Below are 26,053 nucleotides of genomic sequence, written 5' to 3'. Positions count from 1 at the left end.
TGAAAACAAAAAAAAAAAAAAAAAAAAAGCAGGGTAGCTATGCTTATATCAGACAAAATACACTTTAAACTAAATATGGTAAAAAGAGACAAGGTCATTTAATAATGATAAAGGGGTCAATACATCAAGAAGATATAAAAATTGTAAATATTTATGTGCCCAACATTAAAGCACCTAAATATGTAAAGCAAAAACCAAAGGAGATAAAAGGAGAAATAAACAGTCATACAGTAATAGTTGGGGACTTTAATACCCCACCCTCAACAATGGATAGGTCATCCAGACAGAGAACCAATAAAGAAATAGCAGATTTGAACAATACTACAGACCAAATGGACCCAAAAGACATATACAGAACATTTTATGCAACCACACCAGAATACCCATTCATCTGAATCACACATGGAACATTTTCTAGGATAGACCATATGTTAGGCTGCAAAACAAGTCTTAACAAATTTGAGAAGACTGAAATCATACTAAACATCTTGTCTGACCTAAATGGCACGAAATCTATAGATTTCAATAACAGGATCAGTAACAAGAGGAAAACCGGAAAACTCACAAACACATGGAAATTTAACAACACTTCTCTGAACAATCAATGGATCAAAGAATAAATTAAAGGGGAATTAAAAAGTTTCTTGAAGACTGAGCATATGTGCTCACCACCTCATCTTTCCATCCTGGAACCCTCAGAACATTGACCACATGTTCAGTGATAAGGGCAATGGCAGCAAAGGTAACAGAATCAGTGTGGTACAGCACTTGTTCTCTGAACACAGGGCAGGTGCCTTAGAAATCAACACTAAGAAGACACTTGAATGCCCTCAGATGATGGAGACTGGAGGGTGCACCCTAACGGACTCATGGGTTAGAGAGACAGTCCAACGCAGTTTGTGAAATATTTAGACCCGAAGAGCCACATGCCCACCCATGGGCGGCAGTGAGAGCGATGCTGGGAGGCCAGCGGCAGATGTGGCAGACACACAGGGGCAATGCTGCTGCTGCAAGGCTGCTGCATTTCCAAATCAGCAGGTAAACAATATAACCCTCTCCCTCTGCTGGTATATCCACTCTGGCTGGTATTCCCGTTGCACCACTTGTTAAATATTTGGCATATCTCCCTGGCTAGAGGGAACTTCCTTGCCCCAAATGTATTTAAAAACAAAAGGGATGTAAAATAAAATGACTTAAGTGCTCAGCCCAAGAAAGAGAAATATTTTTAAAAGAAGCAGAAGGAAGGAAATAATAAAGAGCAGAAATGAGGAAACAGAATCCCAAAGATCAACATAGGCAGGATCAGCAAGATAAAACTGGGCAAAGTTGACACAGTCCACTTAAGAGGACTGGCATCCCCACCTTCCTTGAGGTAACAAAACTCCCGGCTGAGACCGGGAGTCTCACCATTTTGCAACTGCATTCTTCAACATGCCTGATGTCACTAAGTTCCAGCCAATGGGATGGGACTAAGACCGTGAGCTCCGCTCCCTGGAGGGCGTGGGCTACAGGACTCTGAATAAATGAGGGTGAGGAAAAACTTCTCAACCTGATGGGGCAGATGCTGAATCTGGTTCATCTGGCTTCTGTTATAGTGCCTCTAGTACTTTCCTGAAGCTGAAAGGCTTTTCTAGACTTCCCTGTGAGTTAGGTACCCCTCTAACCTGGGTTTCTGCCGAGCAGTGCACATGGGTGAAGCTTCCGGGTGCATGTGCATGCTGGGAGGAAGCGATGCCGGCAGGAGAGTGGGTTTTGGGCAGAGTGCATTGGCTGTGACCCTGGTTCTTCAGGGGCAGCTAGACAAAATTTTTTATCCAGTTTTGTGTCCTTACCTAAACATTTATAATAAACCTCTTCCACTTTACAAAAAGAAAGTTTCTTGAGACTAACAAAAATGGAAACATAACGTGGCAGAACTATGGGATGCAACAAAAGCATTTCTAAGAGGGAGGTCCATAGCAATAAAAGCCTGCATTAAGAAGCAAGAAAGGTCCTAAATAAACAATCTAACTTTACCCCATGAGAAGCTAGAAAAAGAACAAACTGATCCCAATAGCAGAAGAAAGGAAATAATAAAGAGCAGAGCAAAAGTAAATGATATAGAGGACAAAAAAACAATGGAAAAATTTACCAAATTAAGGGTTAGTTCTTTGAAAAGATAAACAAAACTGACAAACCCTTAGCTAGACTTACCAAAGAAAAAAGAGGACCTAAATCAACAAAATTATAAATGACAAAGTAGACATTACAATTGTTACCTCAGAAATTCAAAGTGTTATAAGATGCTACTATGAACAAATATATGCAATGAACTGGACAACATATAAGAAGTGGAAAATTCTTAGAAACATACAACTTCCAAGACTGAATCAGGAAGAAATAGAAAATATGAATAGACCAAATACTAGTGAAGAGATTAAATCAGTAATAAAAAAATCTCCCACTGAAGGAAAGCTCAGTACCAGATCCCATCATTGCTGAATTTTAGCAGACATTTATTTAATTTTTAAAATTTCTGAAAAGATTTTATTTATTCATTAGGGAGAGAGGGAGAGAGAGAGAGCATGAGCAGGGGGGAGAGGCAGAGGGAGAAACTGACTCCCGGCTGAGCCAGGAGCCCAACATGGGGCTGGACCCCAGGACTTGGAGATCACGACCTGAGCTGAAGACAGACGCTTAACTATCTGAGCCACCCAGGCTCCCCTCAGCAGACATTTAAAGGAGGATTAACACAAGTCTATCTTAAACTCTTCCAAAAAATTGAAGGGAAGGGGGATGGAAAACAATTCCAAACTCATTTTACAAGGTCTGCATTATCCTGATAACAATACCAGAAAGAGATACTACTAGAAAAGAGAACTACAAGCCAGTATCCCTGATGAATATAACTGTAAAAATTCTCAATAAAATAGTAGCAAACCAAATTTGCATATTATAAGGATCATTCACCATGATCAAGTGGGATTTATCCCTGGGATGCAAGGATGGTTCAACATACACAAATTAATCAATGTGATAAATCACGTTCATTGGATAAAAGAAAAGAATTATATGATCATCTCGATGGATGCAGAAAAAGCATCTGACAAATTTCAACATCTGTTCATGATAAAAAGCTCTTAACAAATTAGGCATAGAAGGAACATATCTCAACATAATAAAGGCCGTGTATGATAAGCCCATAGCTAACATACTCACTGGTGAAAGGATGAAAGATTTTTCTTTAAGATCAGGAACAAGACAAGGGTGACTGCTCTCACCACTCCCATTCAACAAAATACTGGAAACCGTCGATAGAACAATTACTCAAGAGAAAAAAAAAAAGGTATCAGAATCAGAAAGGAAGAATTAAAATTGTCTTTATTGGCAGACAACATAATTTTATATATAGAAAATCCTAAAGACTCAGCCAAAAAACTGTTAGATCTAATCAATGAATTCAGTAAAGTTGCAGGATACAAAATTAATGTACAGAAATCAGTGGCATTTCTATATACTAACAAAAAAAGTTATAGAAATAAAAGAAGAAAAAAAGAAATTGACCCCATTGATAATAGCATCAAAAACAATAAGATAGGAATAAAGTTAAGGAGGTGGAAGATCTCTACATTGAAAACCATCAGTCATTGATGAAAGAAATCAAAGAAGAAAGTATGATTATCTACATTTAGAATATGGAAAAGTTGTAGAGGTTAAATAACTTTCTTATGGTAGTATGAGTGGTGAATAATGATGCTGGAGAAACCACTGTGGCCTCCTAACTTGGCCTGATAAAAGTTCTGTACAGTCTTTCTTTCTGTTAAAGTGTGAAGTGTGAATTATAGCATGCATTTCTAGTTCTCTGACATGCAGTAAATGTGATTTATAAAACACTTATGAAGTAATATTGAAGCCAGTTGTGTTAGGGTTCTTCAGAGAAACAGAACCAATAGGACAGATACACAGGTTTATTTTAAGGAATGGGCTCATGCGATTGTGGGGCTGGCAAATCCAAAATCTGTAGGGCAGGTTGGCAGGACAGTATATGAGTTGAATGAAACGTGAGTAACATCAGATGGGTTGATGTTGCAGGGGCGCCTGGGTGGCTCAGTCGGTTGTGTCTGAGTCTTGATTTTGGTTCAGGTCATGATCTCAGGGTTGTGAGATTGAGCCCTGCGTTAGGCTCCTCACTGGGCATGGAGCCTGCTTAAGATTCTTTCTCTCCCTCTGCCCCTTCCCACCACCCCCATCTCTAAAAAAAAGTTAAAAAAAAAGTAGTTGATATTACAGGCTGGAAACTCAGGCAAGTTTCCTGTGTTGTAGTTTGAGGAAGAAAACTCCTTCATCTATGGGAAACCTTAGTCTTTGCTCTTAAGACCTTCAGCTGCTTGGCTGAAGCCAACTCACACCCATGGTCTAGTCAAGTTGACACATAAAATTAGCCATCATACCAATGAACTCTGATTTTCACTGAATAAATTTTTGAAGGCATCTGGATTCTTCATCTGGTGGTTCCTGTGCTGTGGATACAGACACTCGACCAGTTCAGGAGGAAATACAGTACGGCAGAAGGGAACAGCTCTTTGTTTATTCCATAGTGTGTGTGTGTTTCCGATGGAATTCATCATATTGTTTTCCAGACGTGGGTATACATTTTTAAAAACTCTTTTAGGCTTTAAGTTATTTTTGGAGGAAGCTATTGGAGTGGCTGGGTCTGAAGCCCCGGTTGAGAAAAGGAGGAGAAAACCACCTCGAGGAAGGAGGAAGGTCAGGAGTTGGAATTCACACAAATCATAGGTGTGCAGTAGGATTAAGAAGGGGAGGGGTGGGCTGCAAAGACAGAGCACAGGATTGCAACTGGTAAGAGAGCCCTGCAGTGGACACTGTAAAAGAATGGGTGACTTTGCTTCATAAGCATAGTGGAAACAGTTTACCAATTTGCTTGTAGACAAAAGTCAGAAAAAAATGGGTGTTGCTGATTTTTGTGTTTTAAGTAGCATAGTATCACTGTTCTGAAAATGTTATAGGAAATATGGGTAAATGGAATGTTTACTATATTCTCCTGTTCAATTCCTGTGTGAAAGGGGACAATGAACAAAATCGTTCGTACACACTTATTCTCTGTGTGCAAGAACAAAAGGACAAATGGAGGAATGAATGATTCAGTAACTTTTTGGTGCTGGCATGCGACCATCTCAGCAGACCCTTGCATGACCCTGACGAGTTGCAGCTTCTCTAAGGGGCGGTTTCCATTATCACTCACTAGTACCTGGGAGCCAGGGCTGTAGCTGGAGGGAAATGCAGGTCTCCTGGAGATTGGTGGCTAGCTAGTCTTTTACCCAAAATCAGTGAGTCACCATCAACTTGGGCGCTTATCAGAGAGACCCCACATCTTGAGCCTCCTTGTATGACTTGCCTGGGACCCATTTATTTTTCTGCTGCCCTTCTCTGGTTCCCCAGTGTCACATTTCTGTCTGACTTGTCAACTCCTTCTAGGTAAACTACCTTAATTTCTTACCCTATCTGCTACATTCCAGCCTTCCTCTCACTTTCTCTTTTCCTAGTCTAAATATTTCTCACATTCATCCTTGTTCCATTGCTAATGTTAGTGATTTAGCTCAGGCTGTCATCATTTGCTGGACTGTAACAATAATTGCCAACTAGTCTGGTCTGAGATTGACCCCTAGCCAGCCCATTCTCTCCATGGCTATCAGAGTCATCCATCTAGAAGGGCAAGCTACTTACTTGTAACTCTTTGGCGACAGTCTGGCTCCTGCAAGGTCAGGTACAAGCCCTAGCACTGCATGCAAGGCCCTCTATGATCTCCATTTATCACCTGCGTCCCCAGCCTCATCCGCTGCCTCTTCTACCGTAAGCTTCCCAAACACCTTAGGCTTTGTCTACGTCTCATTCTGGGGTGTTGGTTAGAAACTTGTAGGTATCAACATCCTTTTCTTCTTTCCCCACTAGTTTATTAGTTACCTTAATACTCACTTAAAAAATATATATTATTTATTTATTTGAGAGAGAGAGAGAGCACAAGCAGGGGGAGGCGTGGAGGGAGAGGGAGAAGCAGGCTCCCCGCTGAGCCAGGGAGCCCGATGTGGGACTCCATTCCAAGACTCTGAGATCATGACCCGAGCTGAAGGCAGATGCTTAACGGACTGAGCCACCCAGGTGCCCCTTTAATCCCCACTTTGGAATAAGGTGGCAGTAAGCAAGCAAGTATATTTCCTTCTACTTTGGTCCTAGAGTAATTCAAGGTAGCTTTAAAAAGAAAAAGAATGCTGGAGGAATAAGGAGTTGTAGGAGGAGATAGCTGCTGTGGTGATCTTTTTGGTGGGCTCTGTGTGTTTGTGAGACAGACAGACAATTAAGACGTTGCTAGCCCTAGTTGGCAGAGCTTTTTCTTTGAATCTCTACTCCTGTGGGACCCACCTGCTGAAGCCAAGCTGTGAGCCAGTGGACTCCGTCCATAGATGGTCATGAGGGGCCCACTCCCAAGAATTGGGATTCTAAAGTAAATATGACACAGTCACTGTCCACACAGTGAGTTTGAATCTTAGGCCATAAACTCTAGTGTAAGATATATTACTTTCTCTTGCTCTCTTTTTTTCTGTCAAGTTAGGTTCTAACTCCCAGTCTCCCATTATGCTGGGTGGGATGTTCCTTGCTTCCTCCATCTTGGAGTTGCATTAATGTTCTGGGTTCTTACAAGATGCCAAAGTGTCAATGAATAGGAGGGAATATTTGTGCCTCCTGGTTGTGCTGACACACCCCTTATGACTGCCTCATTGGGCCCTTTAGGCTGTTTCTGGGTCACTCTCAGGACACAGGGATCCTGAAATGTATACCATAGGGTTGATCCCTTTAGACATACCAGGCAGCCTTCTCTTTATGGGTCATCTTGTGGGATTCAGGATCCACAGATGTTCCCTGTAGCCCAAGAGGGCCTCTTTTTTAGGCTGGGGAACATCCTTTTCTCCAGAACCATCTGCCCCTTTCTACAACCCTAGCCTCAACAGACTTAGGTTTGTGAAAAACAAAAGCCAAGTGTTCTTGCAGGCTGTTTCTGCTTCCTGCCCTGACATATAGCTTCCCCTAAGGTTGAAGCAAGGAAGGGACAGAGCCAGATTACCTTCGAAAGAGAGATCCCTTACAAAAAGAAAATGAAATCTGAGGGAGCCCTTAGTGTATATGTAGGGGCTCTGAACCACACAGTTGTTCCAGATGGATCTCAAGTGTTCTAAGAGTGGGGTGTATAGCACATCTTCAGTGAAACCCAAATATTAGTTAAGGGCATTTGGAATGTACTTGGCATTTCCTAGAGGAGAGGCGATGATTGGACGGGGCTACCACCATTCAGTCTGAAGCATCCCAGCTGGGCAGAGTTTTCCACCAAGTCCGCTTAGGGGCAGGGGCCTCCCTTACGCTGAGGCAGTGATTCATGATTCTAGTCAGGTGTGGCTTATGGTAGCAGGGTCATTTTCACTCCACACACCTGGAACAAGCACTGTTTTCCTCAGAAAGGGGCAGTGGGAGTGCCAAGCACTTAAAATTTCATGTACTTGGCTTCAGTGCGATAATGCGCTTTTTTAAATGAAAAAGTAATTTTTCCATGTAATTTAAGCAATGACTCTTTGAAGTGGGAGAATAACTATGTAAAAGCTATTATCAAAAGTGATTTTCTGAAGTCGCATTAATGGAGATAGGTAATGAAAATGAAGGTATAAAGACATAATCCTGCTTATGTTTCTACACCGAAGAATTGAATTGTAGGTCAATTGCTTTTTTTTAATACTAATATGTTTGTCCTAAGTTTTCGTTGTTGTTTTCAACAATGGAGACAATGAATTTAAAAGAAAAAAAAGAGGACTGTATTGGAAAGATACAAGGATATCCTAAAGAATTGAAATGATCAACAAACACACTTGGGAAGGGTAGGAAGGATAGATACAGAAACTACATGGACCTTGTCTGCTGAGAGCTGTTATTAATGTGACCTTGTTCCAATAACTTTCAGTCACTGTGTCTCTGTTGCTTCAAATTCCCTGGAATGACAATATTGGCTCATCTGGAGTAGGTCATCTACCCTTGACCATGCCAATGTCAATAGGTAACATCACTTAATGCTTAAATTTGCTTAATGCTTTCTCCATGTTCGGCATTGCTGTAAGCACCTTTCATGTTGTTTATCCTCCCACAACAGCCTTATGTCTTATGCACTGTTATGTTTCCCATTTTCAGATGAGAAAACCAAAGCCCAGAATGGCCAAGCAATCTTCCCAAGGTCATATAGCTTTTTCCCAACATTCAATGTTTGGCACAGTATGCATGTATCTTTAACTTTATAACTAGACAGTATAGATGGTAGTTGGGGTTTGGTCTTTGCAGATGTCCTGTGGTTCTATCTTAGGGCCCCACATGTGTGATCATAGCCCACATCTTCTTTTTAACAGAAGTCAGAAATATAACCTGGCTGTTGAAGGTATTTGGCATCAAAACCCCCTCCATGACCACACAAAGGTGGAAGAAACATTTGGTAGCAGATTTGACCATGGGTAGGGGCCAGAACAGACAACGGTGGGGGTCAGCAGCAGTAGTGATGGGTGGGGGCCCACCAGATTCATGGAGATCATGAACCAACATTTACAGAAGTCATACAGTTTGGTTCCATTTCCTGGGCTTTCGAAATGTTAACTAGGGTTCTTGGGGATGGAGGAGAAGGAGATCAGCGCCTGGGTGTCAGCAGGAACATGAAGTCACCTATTTTTGTTTAACAGTAATTTAACGGAGATATTTTGACAGCCCTCTCCTTTTGTTTTGTCCCCTCCTCTGCAGTTTCCTTTTTTAAATTTATTTTTTATACTGTCATCCCATTGATTACCATTATCCCTTACTTTCCTCACCTCCATGGTTCCTTTACTTTCTGAATGCAACAGTGTTACCCCTCCCTTCATTTATGGCTTAATTTATGCTGGGGGCCACAAACTCATAGGCCAGGTATCATAGATAAATGAAGTGGGTCCGGTAAAGACCGTGTCAGAATGGAAAGCACATGTCCTCTCTAAAAAGGGAAAATACTGCTTGGCTCAGGGCTCCACATCTACATTTTCATGTAAAATTCCCAATTTTTAAATGTTTGTCATTAGTTAGTTTTTAAAAATGAGTAGGCCAATCACAAAGCATCTGTAGGATGGCTCTATCAGCAGTTGGCAGTTTGGGACATGGTACCGTTGGAGGAATGAGGGAATCTCCATCCTGGCTTCTAAAGGGAATATAGATGCTCTAGTCTGTTTTCTGAGTCAGCGTCTCTCTGCTAATCGGCTTTATTTATATTATTAATCACATCTTTACTTTTTATTAATTTTTTTAAAAAAGATCTTATTTATTTATTTGAGAGAGAGAATGAGCGAGAGAAAGAACATGAGCAGGGAGGAGGGGCAGAGGGAAAAGCAGACTCCCGCTGAGCAGGAAGCCTGATGAGGGGCTCCATCCCAGGACCCTGGGGTCATGACCTGAGCCGAAAGCAGACACTTCACCAACTGAGCCACCCAGGCGCCCCTTAATCACATCTTTATGTACATATTTACGTTATTGTACTGAAAGAGATATTTTTCAACCCAACCGATTAAAATGATAATATTTGAATATAAGTTGGCTGTTTTATCACCTCTGCTCTTCCAGTTGGATTTTAAGCTCCTCCAAGGCAGAAGCCTATGTGTGCTTAAGACATATTTTTAACTGATTGATAATAAATATCCATTTAAAATATAAGATGAAGTACTCTCTAGTTAAAGAGATGTTTTTGGTATTTGAGTTTGTCTTCCTAATGTGTTTCTGTTTTGTGGGGGCTGTTTTCAGTGTTGTGCTTGCTCTTCTTTTAGGCAGATTATTTGAAACGTCCTTCCTCAGTTTGGAAAGACTATCTGCAGGCCCTGAAATGCACACTAGCTCTTGATGTCTCTGTTTTTATAATTTTAATATGACTGAATGAAGCTGGACTTGCAAAAAAAAAAAATCTGTTTATAAAAGATTTTTACAATTAAAAAAAATTTGGTGTTTTGATACCTAACATTATATTTCTTTTATTTGTGATCTTTATGGGGAGAAGATTCGTGGAGGTGTCAGAACACACAGGACCAAAGAATATTAGAATTGGGAGAGAAAAGTAAATTCGGCGTTCCTCTCAGTGAAGGCATGGTCCCTTGGAGTAGGAAGAGGCTCACTACCATACAGAGCAGTCCTTTCCACTTTTAAGTAGTTGTGTATTTTTTGGATGGTTTTTCCTAATTGTAAACTGACAGCAGTCTCTGATCATGTCCATCCTTTGGGTCTAGTACTGAGCACAGAACAAGTCTACTCCTTTAGGGCTCCCCAAATACACGGTAAGATCTTTGAGGGCTGTATGTGAAGATGTTCCTCCCAGTGTCTATGAACCACATTTTAGGGCATGTAATAGCACATGGTTGAGAGCACAGGCTTTGGGGTCAAAGGACCCAGATGGAAATCCTGGCTCTACTTTGTACTGATAGAATGACTGGGGACAAGTTATTTAACCTCTCCAAATCTTTTTCTTGGGTTGCAGTGAGTATTAAATAAGATAGTGAATGAAAATGCTTAGTACAGTCCCTGACGATGGGCATTCAATAAATGATGTGTACAGTTAGAACGTGCTGGTTAGACGGAAAGGAAGGAAGTCTTACAGAATGTTTTTGTGCTAAGCCAAGACTGCCTAGAATCTGAAGTCATGCTCCTCCCAGAAATGAGTCTTTGATGCTTATCTTGGAGAGCTTCTTACACAGCTAGAGGAAAATTATGTTGTGTGAGCTTAGTTTCCCCAGAAACATAAGACCAAGGAACACTCTTAACTAATGCATATTCTACTCTAGGAAGAGTTTGTGTCCTGAATTCCAGCGGTCTTCTTTCATAGGCTGATGAATTGGGCCTCTCCACCTAGAAAGAAATCTTTGACTTCCTTAATTCTTTGCCCAAAGCCTCCTCCCTGGAGTGAGATCCAAGAACCTTCCAGCTTCCCTTCCTTCTGACCTCTCTTTCCCCCTAACTCCACCTAGGCTCTTCTTCCTTTCTTAGTTAAGCGCTGTTGCAGTTTTCCCCTAAAAGGACAGAGTGAGAGACAGCTGATATCTCGCCAAACCAGAAGCCCCTTCCTCTTACAGTTTAAAGGTGGTTTCCAGGGGCACCTGGTGGCTCAGTTGGTTAAGCATCTGTCTTTGGCTCAGGTCATGATCTCAGGGTCCTGGGATCAAGCCCCACATTGGGGAGCCTGCTTCTCCTGCTCTCTCTGCTGTTTCCTGGGCTTGTGCTCTCTGACTCTCTCGCTCTCTGTCAAATAAATAAATAAAAGCTTAAAAAAAAAACTAAAGGTGGTTTCCAGATGGGAGGCTAATTAAGAGTTATTTATTTGATGAGAGGGTACTTGAATTGTTCAACTGGTTTTGAAAAAAATTTAAAACAAACACATAGTCCCCATGGTTTACCATAACTCATTTTGTCTTCAAGGTGTTAAACACACTTTCTTACATTTTCCTTAACTGTTTTCTTCAGCATCTGTTAATTTGTGGTAAAGATTGTTTTCTTTAGGATCTTTAACATTAGATAATGGGCCCTTGCTTTTTTGACTTATTTCCCAGTAAAAAACTAGTATATAAGTTTTTTTTTTTTTTTTGGCCACATTGTATATTTTTACATAATATGCAAGAAGCTGGTATCTGTATTTACCTAATCAATAGGATTTTAAACAAAATTGGATCTTCACGATTTAAAAGTTTTGATATCTTTCCTTTTGTTTATGTAAAATATAAAAAAAATGTGATATTGAGCCAACTTTGTTTCCTGGACTATATTTTAATGAATAACAGTGGAGCCTCTTTTTTATACTTCCGCCTAAACTCTGCTTAGAGCTGAGGCAAACACATCACCTTTCAATGGTGTCTTGTTGACATATGGGCCACTGCTTGGGTGGTTCTCTAAGTGTATATCAAGAAATGCTATGAGAAATTACTCAGGTGGACACTACCACTGTGTACTTGCTATCCAGGATTTTAAGGTTGTGAGAATAGGCCTAGACTAAGCAACACTTTGAGAAACTGAGAAAAGTCTTGCTTTTGTGTTTCCCGCCAGCTCTTCATTTTGACAATATTCAAATGTATAGAAAAGTTGAAAGAGTAGTATCATGAATACTTATTAACCTATTGCTATATTTACCAGTTCTGTTTTTATTAAAACAATTGAAGATAAGTGCAGATGTCAGGAGTTTCTTTAGCCTGGAAGGTAAGGATAAAGTGTCCCAGGATAAGAACTCATTCCTATACAACTGCAGTATCATTATCACACCTTAGAAAATTAATAGTAATTTCCCAATAATATCTAATAAACAATCCATGATCCATGTTCAGCTGTTCCCAGTTGTCTCTAACATGTCTTTTTTAGCTTAAAAAAAAAGTACAGAATCTCATCAAGGTTCATGAATTTGTTGTTATATGTCATTTTTTTTCTTTTATTTATTTTTTATTTTTTAAAGATTTTATTTATTTGACAGAGAGAGACAGCGAGAGAGGGAACACAAGCACGGGGAGTGTGAGAGGGAAAAGCAGGCTTCCCACCGAGCAGGGAGCCCGATGTGGGGCTCGATCCCAGGACCCTGGGATCATGACCTGAGCCGAAGGCAGATGCTTAATGGCTGAGCCACCCAGGTGCTCCCTGCCATTTGTCTTTTACATTTAGAACATTCTCTGTTTTTTGAGTGTGTATATTTCTTGACATTGACCTTTGTGAAGACTGAAGAACAGTTATTTTATCAAATGCCCCACAATGTAGACTTGTCTAATTGTTTCTTTTCTTTTTTCTTTTTTTAATTTTATTTTAAAGATTTTACTTATTTACTTAAGAGAGAAGGAGACCGTGCGGGGGGGGGGGAGAATCTCAAGCACACTCCATGCTGAGTGGAGCTCTTCATTGGGCTGCCTCTCATGACCCTGAGATCATGACCCTGAGATCATGACCTGACCCTTGACCAAGAGTCGGATGCTTAATTGACTAAGCCAACGACATGCCCCAGCCTAATTGTTTCTTTACATGCTTTTTAGTTTTTAATCTCTTGGAAATACATTTACAGAAGTGTGCATAAAATATAGGTATGCAGGTTTGTGGAAGTTACCTTTCCAGTCTCTGGGATCCTAAAAGTCTGGCTCTTTTACAAACCCTTATCTCTGACTTGTTTCTCCATTGCGTTTAGAGAATGCCTAGTGCACAGACAATTTCCTGGCACTTTCCTGCAGATCAGGGTGCTAAGGCTGCGGTGGCTTCCAATTTCGGCAGTTCCATTGTTCTTATCTCAGATCCCCCACGGGGGTTAGTTATTGTTTAGTTCCCCTTCTAAAAATGTTGCATTCTGTAATTATCTTGGCTTTAAGAGATTTGGGTTGTTTTTATACCATGTGAATGCACTAGCTATTAAGAAAGTCACTTTAAAGTGTTGGTGATCTAATTCAATTGTTAAAACTGCCTTAATAATTAGGTTGTAATAAGACACAACACAGGGTGTTAAGGTTCCTCACAACCTGGTGTTTTTGGTTGTAGAGACCCAGCACCAGTGCAGAGGTGCTTCACAGTCCTTTATTTAAAAAAAAAAAAAAAGGCCAAACTTTAAATATATTATGTATGACCTAGGCCGACTTTGTCTTTACTCTCCTAATTACCCTTACTTCTCTTTCTGCATACTCCACAGTGCTTTCCTATTTCTCTTGTTCTCAACACGAGTGCCAAATGGTGATGACAGATGATGGTGTAAATTGGGGTCCTTAACCTGGAGTCAGTGGGTCAGTGAACCCAATAGAATCATACGCAAAGCTGGTGTTTATTTGTCCATGTGCTCTGTTCTGGTGAGATGTTTCCATAGATTGCTTCAACTTTTCAGGGGTGCCTGTGAGCCCCAAGTGGTTAAAAGCACTGGTTAAATAGTTACTTCTTCCTAGGGCCTTTGCTGTTTTCTCTGATTCTTGGCATAGTATTTTTCTTTTTAGTAATCTTTTTACGTATTTATTTTGGATCAAAAAAATAACAAGGAATAAAATTAAATCCATTTATAATAGTCAACACCCGGAGATAACCATTGTTTATATACTGGTAAATAGTTATCTATCTACCTATCCTCTGGCTACCTATTTATCAATCACTTATCTATTTATCCAACTACACACACACAACACATTTTTTTTTAAAAAGATTTTATTTATTTATTCGACAGAGATAGAGACAGCCAGCTAGAGAGGGAACACAAGCAGGGGGAGTGTGAGAGGAAGAAGCAGTCTCATAGCAGAGGAGCCTGATGTGGCTCGATCCCATAACGCTGGGATCACGCCCTGAGCTGAAGGCAGACGCTTAACCGCTGTGCCACCCAGGCGCCCACCCCCCACACATTTTTTAAAGGAATCATTCTATATGAACTCTTTACACTTTGCTAAGTGTAGATCCATAACACTTTTCTTTAATTGCTGCATTGTAGTTCATTATATGGATATACTGTAATATCCAATCTCCTATTCATGGACATAGATATTTATATTTTAATAGGAATCAAACCTTAGGCAACAAGAGATGTGGTGACTTTTGCTGGTCACAGGAGCCCTCTTCCTTTGTCTTACCCTTGCAAGCCCCACATCAAAGGTGAGGCTCTGGATTTTGGGCCAGAGAACATGTTTGCTTTTTCCAAAAAAAGAAAGAGAACTGTACTCTTACACTCCTCCCTCTAGCCCCCAAGATGGTGACATGAATTGGCAAGTCATTTCAAATCAATAAAGCATATAACAGTTTTATAGGATCGATCACCTTCAAAGCAGCTTCTTTTAAATCCCTTCTCAATTTTCAAGGTTCAGATGGGCCTAATTTTGTATAGCTTACTTACGTTTTTAAAAGTGTTCATGAAAATCATTATGGAAAAAAAAAAAACAAACCCTAATACTTTTCTTAAAATGCTTGAAGCATGTAGCCTGGGAGACTTTACCAAATATAAATATGTATGATTTCCCCCGTGTGTGTCTGCGTCTATATTTTCATATGATATATTGGTGAAAGAGGTGTTGCTGATTGTCTTTTCTTCCTTTTCTCTCTTCTCTGTTTACCAGTGACACTACCAGATTAGAGGCTGCCCTAGTCAACACCCTTGGGTGGGGGGGTAGTAACTGTTCCCATCTGGCTGCATGTGATTAATGGTGTTTATGTCATGGCATAAATCACATCTTGCTGTTCAATCAGCTGAGACTCTGGCCATTAAAAAAAATTACTCTATCTATAAAAATCAATAATCAGTGGTTTTTGAAAAGGAGCAGTTCTTTAACAGTTATTCCCTAAATCTGTCTGTAAAGATAAATTACTATAGTCAGTGAAATTGTGCAGGCAACAACAAGAAATATAATCTCACAGATAAAGGATGACCTTAAGTAAGGACAGGTTAGAAAACATTTTAAGGAAAACTAGGCAACCAAAGAAACCCAATATCCTTTTGAAAGTCTTCAAGAATGTCACCCTTTTTCATAGATCCAGCTGACAACACCACCTCCGAGAGCTCAAGATGAATTTTCCAAAAAGCATGGAAAATAAATTAGGTTGATAATAGCATTCTGTGACTGACTTAATACCACTCACAACTCTCTGTGGACTCTAGCTACAATACAGAAAATCAATTTTATTTATTTACCTCATGTTTGCCTCATACATTATTGCCATGAGGAGAACACACAAAATCTGAATGAATAAATTAGCCAAGGTGATGAAATGTGAGGTAAAATAAAATGGAAGACCCCTTCTTCGGGAAAGAATAGAGCTAAAGATAAACCTTAGACGCTTTACTTTGTGGGAAATATTATGTGTACTGTTAAAATGGTGGTGTTGACCACGTGTAACAACATGCCTGAATAGACAGAGGCAAGATTAATAGTCCTGATTCACTTATAGTTTGTTTCACAGGCTGTGGGTGAGTGCTTTGGGATGTTGCTCACACAGCCTGTTTTACTGCAGTAGCCACTGCTTTTGTGAGCAGCCCAGTGTTTTTGCTCAAATTGGAGTATGCCTCAGTGATTCCTGTCTGCAACTTGCTTCTTAGGAATCTGCAACTGCAAGATACATTTCAGGAATTTGAGTTGTACCAGTTTTGCCATCTTTGCAACGTGCCTTACTTAGCCAAGTGGAATTCTAAACGGGAAAGTGAAGATTTCCCTTTGATACTTTCTGTATAACTCTGTCCACGCACAGATCACGTCCTTATTTCCACAATAAGCTGGTGGTTCTCCACATAATCCCAACCCAGCTCCAGCAGGAAGGCAGGAATAATCTCTCGTGCCCTTTCCCCGTCTGGAAGATAGAACCCCTTAATGCAAGCTGTGATCCCGCAGATTTGTTCCTACTGGCTGAAGGCAGGGCGAACCTTCAGGCAAAGCGCTTTGGTGGGAGCATCCTGTGTCTCATTTCACTGTGTAATGACCAGGAGCTGAGAAGAGCTCTGTTTCCTGTCACTGCGCTGCATCATCCTCATTTACATTATTGGCAGCTGTTACTTTGCTAGAAGTTTAAATTATCTGAAGAACTCTCAACTGAGTTCAGATGTTTGTTTATTGGAGCTGTCTTCGGCTCCTGAAAACAGTCTTTTGTGTTCTCCCAGTCTTCAGAGAAGCTCTTCTCAGAATCTGCCCTTCCTCCCTCCTGGCTTTTTTCTGGGAATCTGCTTCAATCTCACGAAGCAAATTAAATAAAAAGGACAAGGGGCTTAAAACTCGTCAGAAAGGAGACTCTAGTGGTGAGGCGACCTGAAACGGAAAGGAATCGGGACTCAACATCCTGCGTTTGTGCTTTGTTTTTGAAACTTCGAGTTAGTTGCATTAATGAATTAACCAGCAGCCTGGTAATGGAAAATGTCTCTCCTGTCCTGGTGGGGGAGCCAGATACTATAGATTTGTAACAGGAAGGCTGTTGATTCTGGCTTCATTGTTGGGCCAGTCATTCGTGAGCTGGTGGCCGGACCGCAGGCCACACACTTCTGTGCAAATCTCCCATGTATTGGGACTGCCTGGGTTTTGTTTCTGCTGTCGGAGGCGCGCCCGAGAAAAGATGGTGAGCCCTGGGTTTCATTTCGTGTTTGTGTATCCCTTCAGCATTGAGGATGGTGCAGGATGCCAGACTAGTTGGGGGGCCGGGGGGGGGTGTTGAAATCGATGAGCATATGTGAGTGTTTTGCTCTTAATGCTTTTTTCTGTGTCATCCTCTGTAGAGTTCCGGGAACGCGTCCTATCGCTGCTCTATGTCTTCCTCTGCGGATTTTTCTGATGAGGATGATTTCAGCCAGAAATCTGGCTCCGCATCTCCTGCTCCGGGAGACACCTTACCCTGGAATTTGCCTAAACATGAGAGATCAAAAAGAAAGATTCACGGGGGCTCAGTGCTGGACCCCGCTGAGAGGGCAGTGCTTAGGATAGCAGGTAAGCGCATCCGGGGAGGGGACGGACCCCAGACGAGAGTTGCGGAAATTCACCCATCTGCACCCCCGGGGGCCGTAGCTGGGAGCTGATGCACTGGGCAGAAATTTGTGCTCAAGGTGGGGGAGGAGGATGACTATGTTTACTTTAAGCCTGATTTCTATCGAGAAAGCAGTTTGCCCAGCCTGCTGGTGACTAAGCTATTTGGCCCTGTCTTCTGGTTGGATGGATTGATACCTTTGAAATGCAAGGGGATATTTACAGACATCTGCATTAAACTTTCCTATTTATATGCCCTAGCTGCTGTGAAATTCTGAAAGTATTAACTTCTGTGATTCACAGTGTATTTGCTGGAAGCTGTGAGAAAGCTGCCTTTATTTCCATTTTTGCCCAGGGACACAGAGCTCCGCAGATGTAACTGGGGTGGATTCCTGGTGTTTGGTACCCAGGATTGCAGAGGGAATTTCAGCAACTTGGATGCCATTTTTTTTTTTTTTTAAATGTAGCATCTCTGTCAGCGTCATGTGTCCATGGTGCTTTTGAGGGTTTAGCCATCATGCATTCCTGATTAATTAATATAGGGGAGGTGCCAACGTTTCTGTTCTGTTACTGGTGTTCCCTTGCACTGGCTGTAAAAGTCGAGCCAGAAGGAATGGCTTGTTTTACCCACCTGAAAGCTGAGAACACTGAGGAAACCAATCCTCTAAACCTTGCAGTGCCTGTGTGGTTTCTTCGTATGTGTTCTGTGCACGAGACTTGCTTCCTGGGGTGACTGGTCCTCAGTTAATAAAATAATTTTCTCTCTCTCAGAATGGTAATGGGTAGGATGGACTAAGCCTTCTGGGGGCTCTTACAAAGGCCAAAAGGTCAGTTCCCCCCCCCCCCCCCCCCCAGAGCTGGTTTCTGCAGCCAGTGGATCTGGCCTCCTTTCTTCTCCACTCCCCGATTCTCCCTCTGGGGTGGGTGTGTGCCCACTTAGTTTCTTTTGCCTCCCACTGTAATGCAGAGTTGGTACTTTACCTTCCTCTGAGGGGGCTGGTAGAGACCAGTCCAGATCCCAGGCACCACAGCAGCAGAGACTCTCCCTACAGTCCCCCCAGTGGGATTTTCTGATTACGGGAAAAACAAACAGCGCCCAGCCAGCCATTCTCTAGTCTGGGTTTCTGGGGCAACAGCCTTGAGCTTCTTCTGGCTTCTGTTGTGAGATGCTGCCTGGTCTCTTCCAGGCCTTGAGGGGAGGGGTGGAGCAGCGAAAGGGTGGGACTAGGGAGGACCCAGGAGGGAGACTGTTTGGGAGCCAAGTGAGAGCAAGCAGGGGTGGCTTGGGGGAGCTGGGACCACTCACCGCCCTCCTCAAGTACTTAAAAGTGTTTAGTCACTGAGGCCTGACTCCTTGGCCTGTTGAGATACCCGCCCCCCCCATCCAGTCCACTCCCCCACCCTGCCCCTCCATGAGCAGGTCTGAGGCACTAGAAAGGAGGAAACAGTGCCTGCGCCCTGTCTTTGGCTCAGCAGAAAGGGAAGACAGGTGAAAGGAGGGTGCTGAGGGAATTTGGGGCTCTGGCCCATCAGAACAGGATGCCTGTGTTCCATTCATTTTTGTGGAAGGAAGAAGCTGCTTCTGGCCTGAGGGTTTTGTTGGTAGTGGCAGAAGTGGATATTTTGCTTTTGTAGTTCAGGAAGGGGTTATGAAAGAAGGACGGGTCAGGTATTTATGAGGGAGAATGAGATTACATAAATTGAGGAAAACAACTAGGCCGGAAGTCAGGAGAAACGGGGGGGACTAATTGTCAGTGTACACTGTAGGTGGGGAAGAAATGGAAGAACTGGGGGTTCTGATGGGATGCAGTGGACAAGTGGACGCTGATATTGGTAGACTGTAGACTCTTTGAGGGAAGGGGCCACGTCTTATTTGTTGTAAAATGTTCGCTGAGTGGGGATTGCTATGAAGTTAGTGGTCATTAATGCACTCGAGACCTCAAAGTTACATACTTTTAAGAAATTAATCAAAAACAAAGCAAAACTACAAACAGAATAAGCAGCCCTGGTATGGAAATGTGCTACTGTATTCAAAATAAATATTGGTAAGTTGGCTGTTTTCTACGCATATCATAATAATCATATCTTGGGAGCAGAGACTTGGAGGCTGGTCTTCAAATATCTGTTTAATAATAATGTGGCTAACATACGAAATTCAAATGTATTATGTGTCAAGTTCACCACTTATCACCCAGTGTGAAGACAAGGGAACAGGGCATCAGACAGATTTTGATGCTATGGATAGTTTGAAAATATACCATGAAAAGATTTTGACTTTTGACTTTATTAGACATTTTCACACTCTGTCTGAAACTCACCCCATCTTTGAAATTCATCCCTAATAGGAGATGGGCTGAAGTTCAAAATGATATGAGAATGTCCGTAGTGTTCATTACTTAGTAATAAAGGGGTTGAAAGTCTAATATTTTTAATTGTTTTAAAGATCATAAAAATAGAATTGAACATGAAAATGCCTAGAGTAAAAAAAACCATATGGTCTGTGGGATGCTTAAATTCATTCACATTTAATAAATATTGATCGAGTCCGTGGAATAAAATGAAGAAAAGCACATAGTCTGCTTTTAAAGGAGATATAGTCCAATATGATAACTGGATGTGTTGTTAGACAGTTACAAAGTGGTGTGAGAGATTACTTGTTACGGCTATATAAGTACCTACTATGAAAAGAATCCAGAGGTGTCCAACCCCTTTATTTAAAGTTGGAATTGAAGGGTCTAAGCAGAGTCAGACTTTGGACTCAGGCAAACTTGGATTTTAATTCTCCCTCTATCACTAGCCAGTTGCATTTTCTTCGGCAACTTACTGAATTTTTCTCAGCTTCATATTCTCTATTAAAGGGTCATGGCTATGGTGAGTAAATAGAGTAGTGAGTGCAAAACATTTTGCAAATTTTTTGGCACATGGTAAATGCCGTATAAATGATAGTTTACTGATGGTCGGATGCTCTTATTTTTTAAAAAAGATTTATTTATTTGAGAGAGGGGGGAGGGGCAGAGGGAGAGAGAGAATCTCAAGCAGACTTTGTGCTAAGCATGGAGCCCAGCGTGGGGCTCGATCTCAGGACCCTGAGATCACGACCCAAGCTGACACCAAGAGTTAGATGCTTAACTGATTAAGTCACCAGGCTCTCCATGGTCAGATGTTCTTATAAGCACTTACTTACGTTATCTCGTTTAATCTCCCAACAACCTTATGAAGTAGGTGTAATTATTTTCTCCATTTTTCAGTTCAGAAATCTGCTGAGGGAGGGAGAGAGACCCTTCCCAAGGTCATACAACTAGGAAGTGGTGATCTATGATCTGAATTCAGGCATTCTTAATTCCAGAGGTCAGCCTCTTAACCGCTGTGCTTAACTGCTGCTTCCCTATGGAATAGACAATTATTATTAGCAGATTGGCCCAATATTACCATTCCAAGAATGCATGGGGCAAAGGCTGTTTTTACAGAAACCCCCCAAGCCTGCTGCTGTTCATTTTGACTGTCTCCTTAAAAGGAGAGTTAAAATCAATTAAGAGTGCACTGATTATATTCACAAGACTGGATGCTACTGGGTTTCAGTCTCTGATGGAGGCTCAGACTGTACTCTCAACGACCCTACTTATTGTGAAGGAGACAAAACAGTTTTGAGAGAGATTTATGTACGTGTGTGGTCTATAAATGGAATGACTTTTAGGGGTCTAATTGCTAACTCTTTCATTTCAAGAAGGTGTTACAAAATGATGCATGTTTGTTACTTCATGAACTAATGTGTACATAAATTCATACCAAGTTGTGAGAAAATTAGTGATCCTAGGTGCTTGGTGGGACATGGGCTCAAGCTCAGATTATAAGCCAGTGGTCAGGATAGTAAAGAGAGATATGGCCTTGCCTTGTTTGGCCTAACAAAAGTAGGTCAGTTGCTCAGGAGAAGTAAAGATTTCCAATTCTAACTCAAATAAGTTTTTTTCAAGAGTGTACGGTTGTTTAGGAGTACTCATCCCCATCTAAGAGTTAATGGAAAATGGTCCAGATTCACAACACTGAAAGGGGAAAAAACAATCATCAAGGACAAAAGGTCAGTACATATAAAAGGAAGAAATAGGGAGAGAAGAATTGGGCAAAAGGTAAAGCTGTCAAGTCAGATGGTCAACAATGCATTGATTTATCTATTTATAATAATAGCTAACACGTATAACGCCATTTTCAAGGTAGGTAGTATTTATAAGGTAGGCAGTATTATCCCCATTTTACTGATGAAGAGAGGCCAGAGAGGGTAAGTAACTTGGCCACGTCACACAGTAAGGAGGCAGGATGCTGACTTCAATCAGTACTCTTAAACACATCCATTTACGTGTCTTAGTACCAAAAGGTTCCTGGACCCTTAAACTCACCACTTAAGTATATGACATCCCAAAGTTAAGGGAATTGTATCCATTTTATTCAAATTAAGTGGAAACCAGTATTGTGTGGAATGAATAATGAGTAAAGAGAAGGAGGGAAGGTACAAAATAAGCTGAGGGCACTGAGAAGTGACCGGCTGTGGCCATCTCCCAGGAGCGCAGCGGTAGATGCACGGGCCGGCTCTGGGGGGCGGAAGGGAGGGACCGAGGGCTGGTCCGCCGGGCGCGCAGGCGCAGTAGCTTCCAGGCTGTCAGGCCCTGACGCGCGGGGCCACCTGCAGAGGCCGCGCCGCCCCGCCCCGAGATGTGCCCCGGGCAAGGACCCCGGTCCCTCCCCGCTCCGTGCTGCTACTGAGTGACCTGAGCCCCTCCATGCCAAAAGCTGGCTTGTAGAGTATTTTCCACTCTTGTCCCCGTCATCCCTTTCCCGGGGAGACCGCCGACCGCTCAGCCCGTTGGGGGTGGGGGTGGGGGGCTGCGCTCGTCTGTGACCACGATCTGAGGCTTTGTTTCCCAGGCACCTGTTGTGGGTCCCAAATAGAAACCTCACCCTTGGGGATCCGGGCTGGCCGGCCAGTGTCCGGGGGTGGGCGTGCTTGGCCGCGATATCGACCCGGGTGGGCGGGCCGGGGAGGGGGCCCCGGGGCGCCCAGCCCTGCCTGGGAGGGAGGGGCTGAGCCGCGCGGGGGTCGGAGCCGAGCCAGCCGGGGCGCTGACCGTCGCGCTTGCCCCCCTCCCTTCCGCCCTCCGCTCTCCCCCCTCCCTCTCTCCGGGGGCGCGGGCGAGTGTCTGCGGCGCGGCGGCCAGGAAATGCCGCAGATGCGCCGCGCAGCATCCCGGGCGGAGGCAGCGCTCCCGTCCTCCCGCACCGCCGCCGCGGCCTCGGCCCGGCCCGGAGCAGGCGCCCAGCGCAGGGCCAGGGTGACAGCCGCGCTGGCCGCAGAGGGTCCCGGCGCCTGCCGCCCTTCGCCCGTCACCACTGTGCTCCAGGCTCCTCCGCGTGGCGTGGCGCTGCTTGTCGCCGCCCCGGGGCTCGCCGAGATTTGCTGCTGCTGAAACCTGAGAGGGACTCTGGCTCCCCGGAGCGGCGGCCCAGCACCCGCAGCCCGCCAGGGGGCCTGGGCGTTTCCTCTGCGGGCTCCGGCGCCCACCGCCCCCTCGCGCCTCTGGCTCTGCGTCTCCGGCTTCAGCGCTCTCCCCAGCCTGCCGCTCCTTCCGCTTTTCCAGTTCTCAAGGCTGTGTCTTGCTGACTACGATACTCTCCGGGGTTAGGAGGGGGAAAGGGAAATTGGCCAGTCATCGCTTAGATAAACTTCGGTATGGCGGGGTACCTCTCGCCAGCTGCTTACCTGTACGTGGAGGAGCAGGAGTACCTACAGGCCTACGAGGATGTCCTGGAGAGGTACAAAGGTATGTGGTCCCCCGTGCTCCGGCTGCCGGGCTTGGCACGCACCAGCCGGGTAACCGTTATCTTTGCTTAACCAGAGCCACTACTGCTTGGACACAGGTAAACAGGTGTCTGGACCAGTCTTGGGAATGAACCAGGGTTTTTTGGATGGGATTTAGTAACCTCAACTCAGAGAGGGTGGTGGGGTGGGCGATGGTCCGGAGACGCCCTTGGATAGGCTGTGGAGTGGGGGGAAGGGGTTTGGGTTTCAAGCACATTGCATTTTCTCTCCCTTATAGAAGCTCTTAAGTACTATGCATAATCATAATTCTTCCTGGGAGGGTGGCTACCGACTAATTCTCCACGGGATTACTAAGGCATTGCTGCTCTTGCTTTGCATGGGCTATTGGTTAACCCTATAAAAAAAGGTTCTTGGGTTCTAAAATAAATGGGCTGTTTCATCACTGAAAGCATCACCAAATCATTTTTCTTAGAATGATTTTATTTGAAAAAAGTTTGTGGTTTGTGACTATGTACCTATTCTTATGTATCATAAAAATTACTTGATTGTGTGACAGATGAAAGCCTTAAGTCAGCGAGTCTGTTGTAAATTTAAATATAAAGCAGTATATTTTGAGATGCTTTTCTGCCTATTTACGTTCAGGAAATTCTATACCAACCTGATAAATTTTTTATGTATTAGTATTGTTTACTTTGTATAGTTAAATATAGTGCTAGACAAAGTGCATCGTCTCATCTTAAAGAGTCTTTTTGTCCCTGGAAATCATTTTTTAGTGTGTACAGACGAGACATAGTAAGGAGACCAAAACACTCCGCACCCAAGGCTAGCTCACAGACCCTTAATATATTAGTAGTGAGTAGTGGCCTAATTCATAGCTTGGATTCAGAGGGTTTTGCATCTTTCGAATATTTGCTTTGGTCTTTAGAAACTCTATTTCTGTAAATTGAATGGGGGTTATATGGTTAAAAATGGCATGCATTAATAGTTTTCCATTAGCAAAAAGTAGAAATATAAAATCCTGAATTGAACAATAAAATTCTAAATTTCCAAAATGCTCAAAATCCATCCAGAAATATGTTTTATTTCTTTCTAGAACATGTTTTGATATTGACATTCTTTTAATCCATGTAGAATTTTGTAAACAGCACAATCAGAATTCCTTTGTGCCAACTCTATTGTGTATAATACTGCCACTGAGCAAGTGCAATGGTATTTTAGGCTAAAGCACATCGGTAGCATTTGTGTGTGTGTGTGTGTGTGTGTAATATACTCATGTTTATGTCTGTATTTACATTTTAAAACAATCAGTTGTCTCCAGAATGTGAAAAATGAAAAATATTGTAATACAGATTAGTAAACCTTATTGAAGACACACACCTGTGCTGTTTAAAATCCAAAGGCAAAAAAGTCTGAAAGTTTTTAAAGTGTACACATTTTATACTTTTGAAAAAAATGAGAGCTGTATGAATTTTTATCTCATCAAGTTTTACTTCAGTGATATATGGGTGATTTTAGGTGACTTTGAAAATGAGAACTGGAGTGCTGCTTTGACTTGTCTTTAGGAAGCATTCTTTAAAAGCTTGTTTCTATTTGCCTTTGGAAATCAAAGAAAAAGACCTGAAGGCCATTGCATTTTTCACTATACTTCGTTTTAATTATAGCCTAATGATTATCTTTGCAGTTAAGCATACACTTTTCAAACATACAGTCCAAAATTTCACTGTAAAAGTGAGCATTGTTACCTTCATTTTCTTTGTGGTTTTAAAATGCTTAGGTCATCAATTTGTACTTGGCTTTATAGATATTCTATGTTTCATTTAGTTTTGGAAAGGAAAGTAAGAGTATTGGCCGTGTATTATAGGTAAAGCTGGGGACCTGGAAAACTCATTGTTTCCCAATGTGTTTTGAAGCCAGTTATGATTTCCCATCAGTATCCAATACGATGACTTCACTATAGTGCTTATTATCCTGATGACTTGCTATGGGGGCTGATCTAATCGGGAAAGAATTGTAGGCTTTGAATAGGGAGTGTCAGTTCACTAAACTTTCAAAGTACAGTTGCTCATTTTCTGAAATCATGCATTGTTCAAACATTTCACATTCCCATTTGAACTTAAGAGAGGTTATTTGGATTTTTATTTCTGACAAAGTTCCTTGGTTACAGAATGAGTTTGCATTCAGCTAGAGTATTATCAGGTTGCCAAGTTATCATATGCCCCAGCTGTTGAATAGTGTAAGTGGTGGAGTCAGCTGGAACAAATTCAAAATTTGTCTGTTGTCAGAAATGTAGAATTATAATAATCTATACTGTCAGCAGTTATGAGTATTGGGTTTAGAAGTTGAAAGTTTTGTTAGGCTTAGTCCTCAGATGGCCTATGCAAGGACTTCCAACCTAGCCCTTTGTAGAAAACGGAGTAGTGGCAAGTGAGTGAGCCCTAATCACTTATGGTGTGGTCTATTCTTGTGTCTTGCTTTGGTCCTTTTCTTCTGAGTGAAAATAGGCAACTGTTTGCTGAATTAGAATAACACAGGAAGAGCTGTTTGCTGCTGAGAAGAGTGCAGTGCTCTGATTCATATTCTAGTCCTCTTACTTATAAGACATATTCATAGCCAGAATATTCAGGGTATCTGATTAAAAAAACATCACATTACTTCAGCTAATAGCACAGTCAGGGTGAGTAAAGGCATTTATTTACAAATAAAACATATTTACTTTTTGTTTATGCTAGAAATTGCC

General features: G+C 42.3%; 1 protein-coding gene across 21 annotated transcripts in view; it reads left to right on the top strand.

Moving 5' to 3' along the window:
- DST (dystonin) overlaps positions 1 to 26,053 on the top strand; it is a 472,609-nt gene that overhangs the window by 95,611 nt on the left and 350,945 nt on the right. For 15 of the 21 annotated variants that reach the window (XM_034648017.1, XM_034648015.1, XM_034648006.1 and 12 more), the window contains exon 4: positions 17,264 to 17,471. In XM_034648017.1, the coding sequence (XP_034503908.1) occupies positions 17,264 to 17,471 (208 nt within the window). Of the gene's footprint in view, positions 1 to 16,901; positions 17,107 to 17,263; positions 17,472 to 22,588; positions 23,318 to 26,053 lie in introns of those variants that run through there. The other 6 variants (XM_034648014.1, XM_011224578.3, XM_019799359.2 and 3 more) reach the window with 3 other exon arrangements.

This window comes from Ailuropoda melanoleuca, chromosome 19, assembly GCF_002007445.2.
Source record: "Ailuropoda melanoleuca isolate Jingjing chromosome 19, ASM200744v2, whole genome shotgun sequence".
Lineage (NCBI taxonomy): Eukaryota > Metazoa > Chordata > Mammalia > Carnivora > Ursidae > Ailuropoda > Ailuropoda melanoleuca.
The sequence above is the reverse complement of the archived record's forward strand: the minus strand, read 5'-3'. Positions and strand labels throughout refer to the sequence as shown.